This window comes from Canis lupus, chromosome 13, assembly GCF_011100685.1.
Source record: "Canis lupus familiaris isolate Mischka breed German Shepherd chromosome 13, alternate assembly UU_Cfam_GSD_1.0, whole genome shotgun sequence".
Lineage (NCBI taxonomy): Eukaryota > Metazoa > Chordata > Mammalia > Carnivora > Canidae > Canis > Canis lupus.
In genome coordinates this window covers 56,097,620-56,112,206 of record NC_049234.1, presented here as the reverse complement: position 1 = coordinate 56,112,206, position 14,587 = coordinate 56,097,620, and the positions used below count along the sequence as shown (strand labels likewise).

Sequence of the window (14,587 nt, the reverse complement as noted above, 5' to 3'; positions counted from 1 at the left end):
GGAAACAGTTTGGCAATTTCTTACAAACTTAAATATACTTCAACTATCCAGCAATTGTGCTCCTGGATATTTATCCAAAGGAATTAGAAACTTATGTCTACACAGGACCCTACAAAGGATGTTTGCAACAGTTTTATTCATAATTGCCGAAACTGGGCAGCCCCGATGGCCCAGCGGTTTGGTGCCGCCTTCAGCCCAGGGCCTGATCCTGGAGACCCAGGATCGAGTCTCACATCAGGCTCCCTGCATGGGGCCTGCTTCTCCCTCTGCCTGTGTCTCTGCCTCTGTCTGTCTCTCTCTGTGCCTCTCATGAATAAATAAAATCTTTAAAAAAATAAAAAATAAAAAATAATTGCCAAAACTTGGAAGCAATTAAGATGTCTCAAAGTAGCTGAATGGATAAACTGATCCATCCAGATAATGGAATACTATTCCATGCTAAAGGGTAATGAGTTATCAAGCCATGAGAAGACACCAGGAAAACTGAAAAGAATACTATTCAGTAAAAGAAGCCCTTTCAGACTGAATACTGTTTGATTCCAAATAGATGAATTTCTGAGAAATGCAAAACTGGAAACAGTAATGAGACTGGTGGTTGGCAAGGGTTGGGGAGAGAGGAAGAAGAGGATGGTGGAAATACTCTGTATGCTACTATAATGATGGATATGTGCCGTTATACATTTGTCCAAGCTCAGAATGCACAATGCCAAGAGTGAACTGTAATGTAGATTGTGGACTTTGGGTGTTTATAATGTGTCAATGTATGTTTATCAGTTGTGACTAACATACCATGCTGGTGGGGGACATGGATAATGGGAGAAGTTATGCATGTGCAGGAGCACGGGGGTATATAAAAAAATCCCTGTACCTTCCCCTTGATTTTGCTGTCAACTTTAAACTGCTTAAAAAATAAAGTCTTATGAATAAAAGTATTGGTTACTATATTTTTTTCTGATAAACCTATAATGAATATATTAGACATATATATTCTGGAACATAATGCATGTTATCTTTTTATTGAAATGTCTATTAATGGGTTTCCTAATTTTAAAAAATCAAGATTGGGAATTAGAATAAATTTTTATTTTTTTTATTTTTATTTTTTTAGAATAAATTTTTATAATGTTATCATAGTGATATGTTATCATAAGTCCAATATAAAACTTATGATGCTGAAAGAGTGTAATATCGGCCTATATTATTAAATAGCAGGTCTATGCAAATATGTTTTATCCTTTAGAGACTAACTTCTCAAGATTATAATAGTTGATACAGATCACGATGAAATTTTCCATAATTATATAGTGATTGAAGATTTTTCTTATTCTTGATATATTACATAAAATAAATAAGACATGACATGATAATAATTATCATTAGAAATAGAGAAAATTAAAATAGCTGAAATTCAAAACAAATCTGATTATTAGTGTTAGAAACATTCTAGCAGATTCAATTTTTAATTATATTAATAAAATGACCATTACATTGCTCAAATTATAAACTTATGTCAAATTATAAATAATGATTAATGATAACATGTATAAAACTTTAGGGAAAATAGATATATACAGAAATAATATAGATAATTTTCATTCCTATAAAACACTATCAGATTACAAAATAAAGATTACTTATCTTTACTGTGGAAACCAAAAGAATTTTACTAAGACAAAATGAGAGCCTTTTGGATGTCTACAAATTCTGTATTTGAGTGTTTAGATTTTATTCCATAGACACATTGTCTTCACTTATATAAGTAGAGAACATTTGCTTGCTGAATCTTACAAGAAAGAACCATACAGAAATTATATAAAAATGGATCTTTACAAGTTGGGCATCTGCTATACATCTGCATGTTTACTATATAAGATGATTTAACATGTAAGCAATGTAAAAATCAAACCTTAATGATAACTTTCTCAAACTTTATTTATGAAGTTGTTGTGTTAACATGTAATATGCTAAATGAAGATTTCTAATTTAAAGAAGAATCAACCCAATAGAAATGTGTAAGTCATGCTGGGAAATGTTCCAGGGTTTCACACTGAATGTGCTTCTGAAATTTTATTCAACGAGAGAACCATATATTGAGTTTTACGGCACTGACTGAATTTTCTAATCTTACTCAGCTCTGACAGAAGAGGAAATTATATCAACCACTTTTATCTAGGTCAATTAACCTATACTGGACACATTCATTCTTCAGAGTTTTAGAGCCAGTGCTTAATGTGAGCATTGAAAATAGATCCTTAAAATCCATTACAGATTTGCTAAGTTGATGATAAACTAAGTATTTCTAAGGATATAGTATAGATATAGCTGATTTTTTCTCTCCACTCCTACAATGCATATAGATAGGCATTTCAACTGTAGGTGGATAGATGGAAAAGTTGGATTATTTCCCACCTTTTTTATCCCCTTCTCTCATATTTCTTATTTCAGTACATTATGTGGTTTATTTGGGGGTTGGAGGGAAGGGGCACCTAATGATAAATTATGGGATATAGCTAGTGGTCTTAATAAAGCTTAAATGCTCTTTTTCATGGCCTATATATAGTTGTGTTGTGAAAAGTAGTTGTTCAGATATAGTTGTATTGTGGAAAGTAGGAAGGAGAAAATATTTTGATGTTTGAATGAATTTAAAATCCTGATAATCATAAAGTGATTATGTTTTACCAGAAGAAAACCCATAGTTTCTAACATCTAATTTGTTCACAAAGATTTGGTAAGTTAATTTGCTTATTAATAAGTATTTTTATCATATATCCCATTTGGTGTTTGGCACTGTGAGTGATGAAAAATAAGTATGACATGCCATTTGCCTGAAAGATGAGCAATATATGTGAAGACCAAACAAATATAACAAATTATTAATTTAGTAATTATGTGTTTTGTAGTGCTACCATTGTGTGAGATAGAAATTTAGAGAAGTGAGATTAATCAGTGTAGGAAAATTCTCTGAAGAAGTTTTTAATTAATGACATTGGTAACTAAAATTATCATAGTTTTATTGGGTAATTCATATGTCAGACACTTGATTTCATTTAATCATCCTAAAATAACCATCATAAGACAGGAAGTAATATTAGCATTTAGGGGAAGAAATGGACTTTCATATGTCTTAGCCATGTAATCTCTAGAAAGTAAGTTAAAAGATGAGGCATTTGAACATAGATTCATCCAACAATGGCTCATAGTCTTAACCACATTCACCTAGAAATAAGTTCAACTATAAAATTATTATCTGAAAATGTAAAATTCAGCTTTTATTCCTAGTGACAACTTGAGAAACTAGGAACCTCTTCTACAGTTACAAAACTATTATATCTGAAGAAATCCATAGAGAAATTTTTGAAAAGAACAAAATCAGGTATATTTGAAGAGATTATTAGCATTAAGGATACTGAGTTAAAAACATGCTCAATTTATGGGATATATTATAGTGAAAATTTGGATGACTTTAAACCAAATGGTTTTGGATAACAATCTGTTATTAACAAAATAGTATTTAAATGTTGAATACATACTTTGTGTTAATCAGATAAAACATATAATGGGGTGCCTGCGTGGGTCAGTCAGTTAAGCCTCTGCCTTTAACTCAGGTCATGATCCTGGAATCCTGGGATGGAGCCCCACTGTGGGCTCCCTGCTCAGCTGAGCATCTGCTTCTCCCTCTCCATCCATCCCTCCCCTCTCTCACCCTGCTCATGTTCTCTCTCTCTCTCTTTTTCTAATAAATAAATAAAATCTCTTTAAGAAATCAGGTAAAGCATATAGGTAACAAAGGAAGGGGTACTAACTTGTGAGGATCCATGTTGCAATTTGGGAACAATTTTAACCTCATTCCCAGAGATGTTAGTTTCTTAGGGGGGTCACAGTGACCTATTCACTAGGATGGCTAGGGCAGTGTACATGATCAAGGGGTCAGATGACAGACAATCAGCAAGTGTCTTTGCAGGACAGTACTGACTACAATAAGTTTTCTAAACTGAGTTGAAACTGGGGCGGGGGGTTGGGGGGAATCATGCAATCATCCTTGTAGTGGTAGGGTTGCTCCTGTGCTAATAAATTTAGGATGTGTAAACCTATGCCAAGCTTATCTCCTCTGACATGACTTGTCTCTTCATGGCATGGAAACTTACCTACTAATCAAGTGCAAAGCATATAATCAGCACAACCTGATTTTTAACAAGGGAATTTGAACTTAGTTATCAAAACGGATCAATAGGGGCACCTGGGTGTCTCAGTCAGTCAAGTATGTGCCTTCAGCTCAGGTCACATCTCAGGGTTTTGGGATCCAGCCCAGCACTGACCTCCTGCTCAGCGGGGGTCTGCTTCTCCCTCTCCCTTTGTCCCTTCCCTCATCTCCTACTCTCTCTCTTGCTTTGCTATCTCTCCCACAAATACATAAAGTCTTCAAAAAAAAAAAAAAAGGATCGATAATACCTTCAAAGTTTCTAACTCAGAGTGATCCATTAGGTTAATTCAATATGTCTACAACAGCTTCTTCATTGTTATGATACAAGCTTCCTTCTCCTTACAATTAGAGTGATAATATATCTCTTGGAACTTGAGATTAATATCTTACATGAATGTTGGTAAATCTATAGAATATAATTTTTAAAGAGGAATATGTTGATCACACTGAAAAGTTTAAAATGTTTTACAGATTTGTGAAGCTGGAAATCATTTCATCAATGTGATCTTGGCTCATCCCAATCATACAGGTTAGTCTCTTTTTTTCTTCTCTAAACAATGTTAATTATTTTTATTATTTATTATTTTTTAATGTTAGTTATTTTTAAAAAAGACTTTAGCAAACATTTTTAAAGCAATAGTTGGAAACTTTTAAGACAATATGCCCCAATTCTAGCCCCTGTATGACTAAGTTTTTAAAATATTTGAACTAAATCATATTTTCTAATAATGGTTTCTCTAAAATAAAATGCACATGCCCCCCTAAATCAAATGACAATCTCACTTAAATATGTGAAAAACAGATGATTAAGAAGTAAGGGAGTATAAAATCCAGTGATTAATGTCAATTTCTTAGCTTGACTCCCAATCTTAATCTAATTTGCATAATAATTTATGTAATCCCACTATATTTCAAGTGACTGAAACTTTTTCTAATAAAAGCGATCTTTGGCAAATTCAAAGCTTAGAAACAGTAATGCCTAGGAGGACACTTAGAATTTAGCTGTTAGCTAAATTGATGACTATATAAAGATGATAGAGAGAGAGAGAGAGAGAGATAGCTAGATAGATGATAGATAGATGATAGATAGATAACATGATTTGAAAATATTTGTACCTTCTCTTGTTGAAAAATATTAAGAGAATAATGACAGTACTATTGTGGCTTATTGTCTGCTTTTACATTAGTGTAGAGTGGCTGAGGGGTGCCTGGGTTGTTCAGTCAAGGGTCTGCATTCAGCTCAGTTCATGACCCCAGGGCCCTGGGATGGAGCCCCATGTTGGGCTCCCAGCTCCTGGGGAGTTTACTTCTCCCTCTCTTCCCTTCTCATGCTCTGTCTTGCTAGTTCTTTCTCTCTCTCTCATATAAATAAATAAATAATAAATAAATAAATAAATAAATAAATAAATAAATAAATAAAATCTTTATTAAAAAATAGAGTGGTTGGATGCCATTTTTAAGTGATCCAAATTAATAGATTTACTGAGTTCTCTTTGGCTGTATTTGAAACCCAACTGTAAAACTTTTAGTGTAGAAACACAATACAACTCTGTAAAAATACTAATATTGCCAAAGTTATGAATATCACTAATTTTAGTTTTGACTATGAACCTCTGTGTCATCTTGCTCAAGTTTCTTCATGTACTTGGATTATGGTATCATGATTTGAAAATGAAAATTTTAAATCATGTTTCTGAAGTCAAACAGGCCTTTGGATTGTTCATGAGAAAAAGACTTTTTTTCTTTAGTGTTTATTCTATCCTTTATCTTGCTTATATGTTGCTCTTGAGAAACCGGATGCCAATCTAATCTTCTCTTCTTTATTAATTGACTTGGTCTTTTAATCTTGAGACTCAAAGACTTTTTCTTTATCACTAAGTCTATTAATTCTGTGGGGTATGTCTTAGACTTCATAATTTCAGGTCAATTTTCCAGAAACATGATGTAATCTTCCAGTAGGTTGATTCATGTCTTTTTTTTTTTTTTTTTAACTTCCATAAAGTTTTCTTATGGTTTAAAATTTGTTTTCTTGCATTGTTGACTGTATCAAGGGGTTAAATTATATATATATATATATATATATTTATATATATAATATTTTTATTTCTTATATATCTATTACTTTCTATTTTTAGCTTTTTATTTGTTTTTGGCTGTTTTTCTTCATCTTAATATCCCCTATTCTATTAAACATTCCATAGGCAAATTGAAATGTCTATATTACTGAGATGACTTTTCTCCTTTTACTACAATTTTTTTCTTGAATATAATCACTTTTCATCAATTTTTTCTTCCTGTTTTGGCCAAATCTATTTTGAGTTTTGGAATTCTTAATGGCTATGTTCTCTGTATCTGTAAATGCTTCTGTGTAGGCAGATTCTGTTAAAATTTTTCAATTATCTTTTAGGGGGTATTTTTATCAGCATGGAAAAAATAGCTTTCTATTTTTCTTACATAGAAGGCTTATATGAATGCCAATCGACTTATGTTCATTTTTAAGTGTATGGGTTGTCCTAAAAGAGAAATAATAAATATTTTTACGGATGGTGTGCTTGAAGTGGAGTCTCTAAAGTGTGTTCTGGAAGGAAGGAGGGTTATTTTATTGTGTCTTTTGATTCTTTAAACACTCTTTTTTTCTAAATGCCACAATTCCAAAGAAATGTTTCCTTCTTTTCCTTCTCCCCTAAGCCCCCAGTCAATGTATTCCTCATGAGCTGCTCTCCGATACTTTCATGGAAGTAGTGCTTCCTAAGATGAAAACCTTCTAGTCTCACTACTTACAAATCATTTCATCTCATTTCAGTTCTTCATATTCAGTGTTCTGATCTGTCAGGTATCAGACCTTTTCTTAGTAGATCTACTTTTCCTTATCATGAATTTTAGATTTCTATACATACAGTGCATTCTTTTTTTCTTACATAAACTCCTTTTTAAACTATCAGTTCCTTTGTTGGCTTTTAAAAAGTTTCTACTGTTCCTGGTTTTTTACTCCCCAATATGTGTTAATTGATCCTTGTAGCAACATCTGTTTCTTAGATGTGCTTTAGTCATAAATTATGTATAGGGGACCATTTAATATTTATTATTTAAATAAGGTGTTGCAAAACATGTTCCCCAGGAGACACAGTTTGATATAGAATAAGTTTAAAAGAAGTTTATTACAAAATACAGAAAAGAAGGAGGGAAGGAGAATTTTGCTAAGTAGGAAATTAGACTGTGATGTTGTCTCACGAGTGACCTTGGTTAATTCTACAGGGGTATCTGAAGCTAGGATAACTTACCTGAGTTGTCTTGTGTTGGAATGACTAGAAATAAGGTTACTTGAGTGTAAATCTCTCTGGGAAATGTGAATGACTGAGTATAAAACAGCTGTCTTTAGTCAAGGCCATCCTCTTGGAGGGTCTGGAGTTGAAAACTTCCTGCTACCAGTAGTCCCATCAGTTATGGATGAAGTCCATCATACTTGATGGGGATCTTGACATCATATCTCAGCACGCATCAGTCTCTTCCTTAGGTTTCACAGATCCACTTCTTTGTAAACTTTCTGGTAATAACTCCGTCAGGTTGCCAGAGTGCCTCTCTTTCTGGGGGAAATGTAAAAGAGACATGCTAGTGGGAGAGTACGTACACAGCCTTTACCACTGTACATGGTCTCAGTATAACAACGGATGTGCACTAATTTTCTCCTCCACAAACTGTTAGATTCCTTTTACCCTCAACATGCACATTTAATGTCTCAGGGATTACCTATTGTCATAACCTTATTCTTATTTTTTTTTTAAGAAAGGGAATGTGGAGGGGCAGAGGGAGAGGGAGAGTGAATCTTAAGCAGGCTCCATATGCAAAGTGGAGCCCAGTGTGGGGCTTGGTCTCACAACACTGAGATCATGACCTAAGCTGAAATCAAGAGATGCTTCAGAAATTGAGCCAGCTACCCAAGATCCCCTACCTGGATCCTCATCTTGGGGGTAAAATTTTCCTGGATACTTGTCTTGGCATTGCAGAGTCTTCCTTCCTGAGGTCCCCCAGTTTGTTCTTCCATCAATGAGTTTAGTGTCTTACAGCTGATTAAAATCCAAAAACTGGGAAAGGAATGTTATATTGTCAGCTGCCCCAAGTCTCTGGACTGCCATCTCTTAATTTATTTCTAAATTCAGAAATAACACTGTTGGGTAAACATAAGCTAGCTTTTTGGAACATTGTGTTACTTTTAACTAGCCGTAACTTTTTGTAGATCGAGCCTCTTCTGATTTTACTACTCATTCTGGCTTATGACAATTAAGTGCTATAGCTAGAAATGCCTTTGATTTGGGAGAAGGGGAAGGAAGGATACTTAAATCCCAATCACTACTAGTCCATCCTAGTTCTAAAATGACAGCCCTTATATTCAGCCTGGAACTGCAGAAAGACAAAACTAATCTTAGTGCTGGTGGTGCCCCTTTCACTAATACATCCTTATAGCTTTGGAAAATGGTATATCCTGTAAATTATGTGGAACATGGGAAAGAACATGGGGATATGGAACATGAGAAAAACTTTTCTTCCATGGAAAAGAGCCTTCCCTTTTCAGCCTTATTTAGACTATCTAATCTAGGATCCCCACTTTTCTAAGCCATTTGACATATTTCCCCCCTGCCTGCCATGGGGATTCTAAAATTTCTTCCTCATTTACTGTGCTCATGCTTCTAGGTGCATGTTAGTTGTCTGTACCATTTTAGCAGAACATTAACTCCTATATCCCAGAAGACTGCTCCAGCATAAACCTATCCTTGTCCAATTTTATATTTTTCCTTTCTTATCAAGCATTCTCTGAATCCAATCACATGTATATTCTCATATGATTTGCTAGCTGGGTTCCATAGGTCCATTGGGGAATAATCCTTTTTCTCCCTTACCAGATCCAGAACAACCTCAGGTAGATTATATTGTTCTGTAAGCCTACCCTATAGCATAGAAGTTAAGAGAAGACATAGAGAAGATCCTAGAACAGAATTTCTTGCAACATAGTGGCATATGTATTGCCTTTAAGCAAGAGGTTATGCTGGCTTTTAATAAAATGACCCCTTCATCAGGCTCTTGGTTCATGGGAATCTATACCAAGATTTTGTGAATACCAACCTTGACTTAGCAGACCTAGTTTGATTGGAGTTTTGTTTTGTTTTGTTTTGAGCATGACTACTATTGCAAGTAAGTCTTTGGACTGGTGTTCAGCTTTTTCTGTGTTTCTCCCATTCCAAGAGATTAGAGCTTCTGTGATGAGGCCCTCTGTTGCAGTTGGATTTTAATTGCCAATTGTCAATTTCAGTTTTTAGCTACCTTGCGTACTGATAGCAGTCACCACTTAATTCCATTGGACCAAATAAAGCATTCCTTTCCACCAGTATAGAATATCAGCACACCACTGGTAAAAAGGCTTTATATTTGCACAGCTACTCTTGTACCAGCAGGTATCTGTTTGGGATCTACCGTCAATGATGGGAGCACTCATTGCAGGCTTTTCAGTTGGTCATTCAACTTTAAAATGCCATTCCATTATCTGCTTTTTGGGCCATTCCTGGTGGCAGCTACTGTCAGTTCAGTTTTCTAGGATGCAGATGCTAAGGTGGATATTAGCATTCAGGAGGTCTGTTAGAGAGTGATTTTATGAATGAGGAAAAACTAAGTCATGTTTGGAGAGAAAATTGAGAGTCTTATAGTTTCAAGGGCAGTCTCAGGTGAACCTATGGGGCATTCTAAAGCTGGGATGATCAATCAATGTTATTCTGAGTTGAGTCATCAATTTACCATATTGATCAAATATTTGATTAAAGCTACACCAAAGAATGAATGTGACTTTGGGCACAAGGTTGCTCCCTTCTGCCAGACAATCTTCATAGGGATGCTGAGAATTGAAAGTTTTCTGCCAGCAGCTATCCCTGAAGCTGTAGAATAAACTCTTCTACCTAAAGAAGAATCTGGGTGGTGCACTATTGCAATGTAAAAAATCTTCTGACTTTTATGTAATAGAAGCTCTATTATATATAGTAACTATAGATTGAGAAAGCATTTCATCGCAATGTAAGTATTAAATTAGTAACATCCAGGCTTACATCTTAAAATTAACAGAAAATAGATACACAAGACAATATCTATATACATTTTCAGGGTCCGAGACATATTGGTTATTAAATCTATAGACTACATCTGGAAGAAGTGTGCATTTGTGGATCCTTGAACATTCCACTAACACTAGAGGCTGAACAGTCATAAACTAGATTTAACCCAGATTATCTTGCGTGCATCTTCCACCTCTGAAATTCAGATTCTATAACAATCACTTTTCTTTTGATGAATATATGGATATTACACAAAGGCATTTGCATGTATGTTATCAAGACAATCTGAAATATTAAATGGCATATGTATTTACCCTTATCTTGAAATGAACAGTACATGAAATCTGCACAGTACCTAATATATTTTTTTACTTTGATATTTTAGCAATAGTTACAGTTCTGAAAGCAGCATACTGACATTTCATTATGACTGTAGAATTATAACTAAAAGAGATTAGCTGATGTGTTATCTGATTAAACTTGCTATGGAGAATAAACAGTGATTTTATAATTCATATTTACTTTTACAAATGTCACTGCTCAAAGTTCAACTTGAAATCATTATAAATTTGTTATCTAAAATATTTCTTGAAAGAAATTGAAAGGCAAAAAATCACAAAAATCAAGTGACAATATGCTAAGTATAATGAAAACTGTAAATAACAATCATGCTTGCTGAGCAGAAATAATTTATGTGGTATTTCTGAATATTAACTATGCTGATACTCACTGCAATCCTCTATTGAGAGATTTTCACACTTTCTTAATATAAATAACATCCTTGTAAAATTCCCTTTGGATTTTCGCTAATTAAATAGAAAGGGAGGTTTGAAGTATTTAATAATCTCAACCAAAAACATCTTATTTGAAACTAAAAGAGAAAAGGCATGCAATTGTTAAGGCACATTTACTGATTTGAGTATGCAATTCAACTGCAAATATTATGCAAAATAATATTTACATATTAAATTTTAAAGAACTGATTATCATGGTATATTCTGTAATTTTATAGCAATATAGCTGTAGACATAAAAAATGACAGGTATTCTGAGTCAAAAGGTCATAATATTTGAAACTGGGATTTTTCTAAGTAATTTGGGAAATACGTTTCTATAAATACATTATGACATTTTATGTAGTATAAGTTGTTCTAGAGAATTTAGAATTATATTTATACATATATGATTAAATTTGCAATATGTAGCATCACTGATACTTTACTCTTCTTTCTAAAAGGAATTAATGCCTGTTTTCCAAGTCCAAATTATAACCCCTTCACATGGATGTTTTTCCTGGTTTCATGTCCTAACTACACCTATGAGGTATGCTATTTATGCCTATAAATAATTACACTTTATTATATGATATACTAAATGCATGTTTATGTATTTACATATATTATAGTTTAATATATATAATTATATACATGTTTTATCTGTAGATTTGGCACAGAGTTATAAATTATGATATATATTTCAATTCAAGTTATAGGCATAGGAAATTGGAACATTCAACCACAATTTTCCCTGCAAAAATGAATATTTTTACATATATTTATTTTTAAAGAAAACTTTACAATCTCCATATCAAATATCTTGAGATGTTTCAGAATTCTGTTTTTTTTTTATCATTACAGTTTTTGGAACAATATGCTCCATTTTGTTTTATGAATATGATGCTGTTTGTGGGATTGTTTATGACTATCATATTTAAAAACAAAATTATTATTGGGAGAAATTTATTTCTACCTATAGTTTTCTTACTGTCTTTTAAGCTTTCATATTACCTTGTAATATCACAAATGGTATTTATTAATTTATTCTTTAACCTAACAGATTGGATCATGGATTAGTTTCACAGTCATGACACAAACACTGCCAGGTAAGACCTAGGTTATTTCATATTTAGGTAAATGCACCTTTAGGAAAAGCGGTTTCTGAGAACAAGTTTTTATAGCGGTAAAGTCTGGCATTTTTGCAAAAGGATTTTATGCTTCTATTTTTATTTTTTATTTTGGATATTTTTAGCAGTTTTAAAATATAATGAAACAAAAATCTCTAGGTAATCATGGCTTAATCCAACCTAGAAAAAGTAGCCCAAACATATTAAACAACAAGAATTTATTAATAAAAAGTAATGGTAATAATGCACTTCACTTGAAACTCTGTTATGCATAAATGCAGACGTGTATTGCTGTGTCCTTCAAGTGCTCATAATGTCTCTGAAGGGAAGACTAGGAGCATAAGTGTGTAATCTTAAATGCTGGGCATTTTAACACACATAAGAGAGTTAAATTGCAATCAGCTGCATGTATTGGAAAAGATATGTGTTACAACCATTACAATCATCTCATCCATTATTTGTTCCACTGTATAAAATTTTAAAATCATAATTAATGTGGTTTGCCATATGTCTGTGTAGATGTATATTATATACATACAGAAAACTATTACTGAAAAATTCAAAGAGATAAAAATTCTTTATTTGGAAATACTTTGTAGCAGTGGGATATAAAAAAATGTGAATTTATTTGGATCTCTGCTATGTACTTTCTATGTTTATTCAACCATGCAATGAAAGTGGTTGAATATATATTATGCTAGGCAATGAATATAAGTAAAGAAAATTGATTCAGAAGTATGCAACAATTGAGAAATATTTTAAGAGCTAAATATGATAGTTTTTTAAATGTAACTTTCTATGCATCATAGAAATAAGAAAGGATACTTATTTCTTTTTTCTTCTAGTTGGGGTTTTTACACTTCTGATGAGTATCCAGATGTCTCTGTGGGCACAAAAGAAACATAAGGTTTATTTGAAGAAATTCAATTCTTATATGCATAGGAAGTCAGCAATGATTCCATTCATACTGTAGGAAAAATGTGTAGAAAAACAGTCTATAAACCCACTAAGTAAGACTTAGTCAATGGTTGACTATAATGTAACAGAATTTCAAAAATAACAGTACTTTTTACTGAGTAAAAATTTATATTAGAATTTAGATAAATTTAGAATAATAAACCTAAGGCAAATAAAAAGTAGAAACTATAGGTATAATTAATAAAAAATATAATCCAATATATTTTTAAAAGATTGGTACTTGAACAAGATTTTCTTACTTTATTAAATATTTCATAATACTATTTGCTTAAGACAAGTAAAATACCTGAATTCCTAAGTAAAAAATTGTGACATTTAAGTCACTTAAATTGCATACATTTTAATAGTAATTTATTACTTACTTTATTGTTCAACTTTGAGAAGTATATTTCAATTTCTTGTGAAAATTCTACCTATATTAAAAGTGAAACATGTAATTTCTTGTGTCATATTTATTTATTCATATGTACATTGTATGTTGCAATTACAAAATTAAAAGAATTAAAAATATTTTCTAGACATTATTCATAATTTGAATATATACTGCATATTAACATATATTTATATTTACATATAAATCATGTATTTATATAAATATATATTGAAATATGTATTTTCAAATTGATAACATGTGATGATAGAATATATTGGAGATATTTGGGGATTAAGAGTGGAAATATTTTTTGCTTTATTTTACATATTTTAATTCCTTTGTCCTCTTAAAGCTTGTCTGCATATGTGTGAGTGTGTATGTGAAAACGCATATATATTTTGACAAAGAGATATCATGAAAGTCAAGAACACATTAGTTAAACATTTAAAAGAAATTCTGGAGACGCCTGGTATGGCTCCGCGGCTGAATGTCTGTGGTCCTGGAATCCCAGGATCGAGGTCCACATCAGGCTCCCCGCATGGGGCCTGCTTCTCCCTCTGCCTGTGTCTCTGCCCCTCTCTCTCAATCTCTCTCTCTCTCTCTCTCTCTCTCTGTCTCTCATGAATAAATAAATAAAATCTTAAGAAAAGAAAGAAATTCCGGGGTGCCTGAGTGACTCAGTCCGTTAAATGTCTGCCTTTGGCTCAGGTCATGATCCCAGAGTCCTGAGATAGAGCCCTGCATCAGGCTCTGAGCTTCATCAGGAGCCTACTTCTCCCCGCTTCTGCCTCCTTCTCTCTCTCTCTCTCTCTCTCTGTCGTTCATGAATAAATAAATAAAATCTTAAAAAAATAAATTCTGAATTTCTTAATTTTAAAATTGGGATTCTTTAGATTGGTTTATTTCTAGAGTCTTTCCAATTTCTACAAATAGATCAAAATATCCTCATTAAAGCTGTTAGATTATATACATATATGATAGAATATCCTTGGTAAATGTAGGCATGTATACATTCTGTGGATATTTATCATAATATAT

General features: G+C 32.8%; 1 protein-coding gene across 2 annotated transcripts in view; it reads left to right on the top strand.

Moving 5' to 3' along the window:
- Positions 1-14,587, top strand: part of TECRL (trans-2,3-enoyl-CoA reductase like) — a 115,750-nt gene that overhangs the window by 84,637 nt on the left and 16,526 nt on the right. The window contains exons 9-12 of one of the 2 annotated variants that reach the window (XM_038556191.1): positions 4,673-4,730; positions 11,533-11,618; positions 12,132-12,177; positions 13,044-13,686. In XM_038556191.1, the coding sequence (XP_038412119.1) occupies positions 4,673-4,730; positions 11,533-11,618; positions 12,132-12,177; positions 13,044-13,171 (318 nt within the window). In that variant the 3' untranslated portion in view covers positions 13,172-13,686. Of the gene's footprint in view, positions 1-4,672; positions 4,731-11,532; positions 11,619-12,131; positions 12,178-13,043; positions 13,687-14,587 lie in introns of those variants that run through there. The other variant, XM_038556192.1, reaches the window with a different exon arrangement.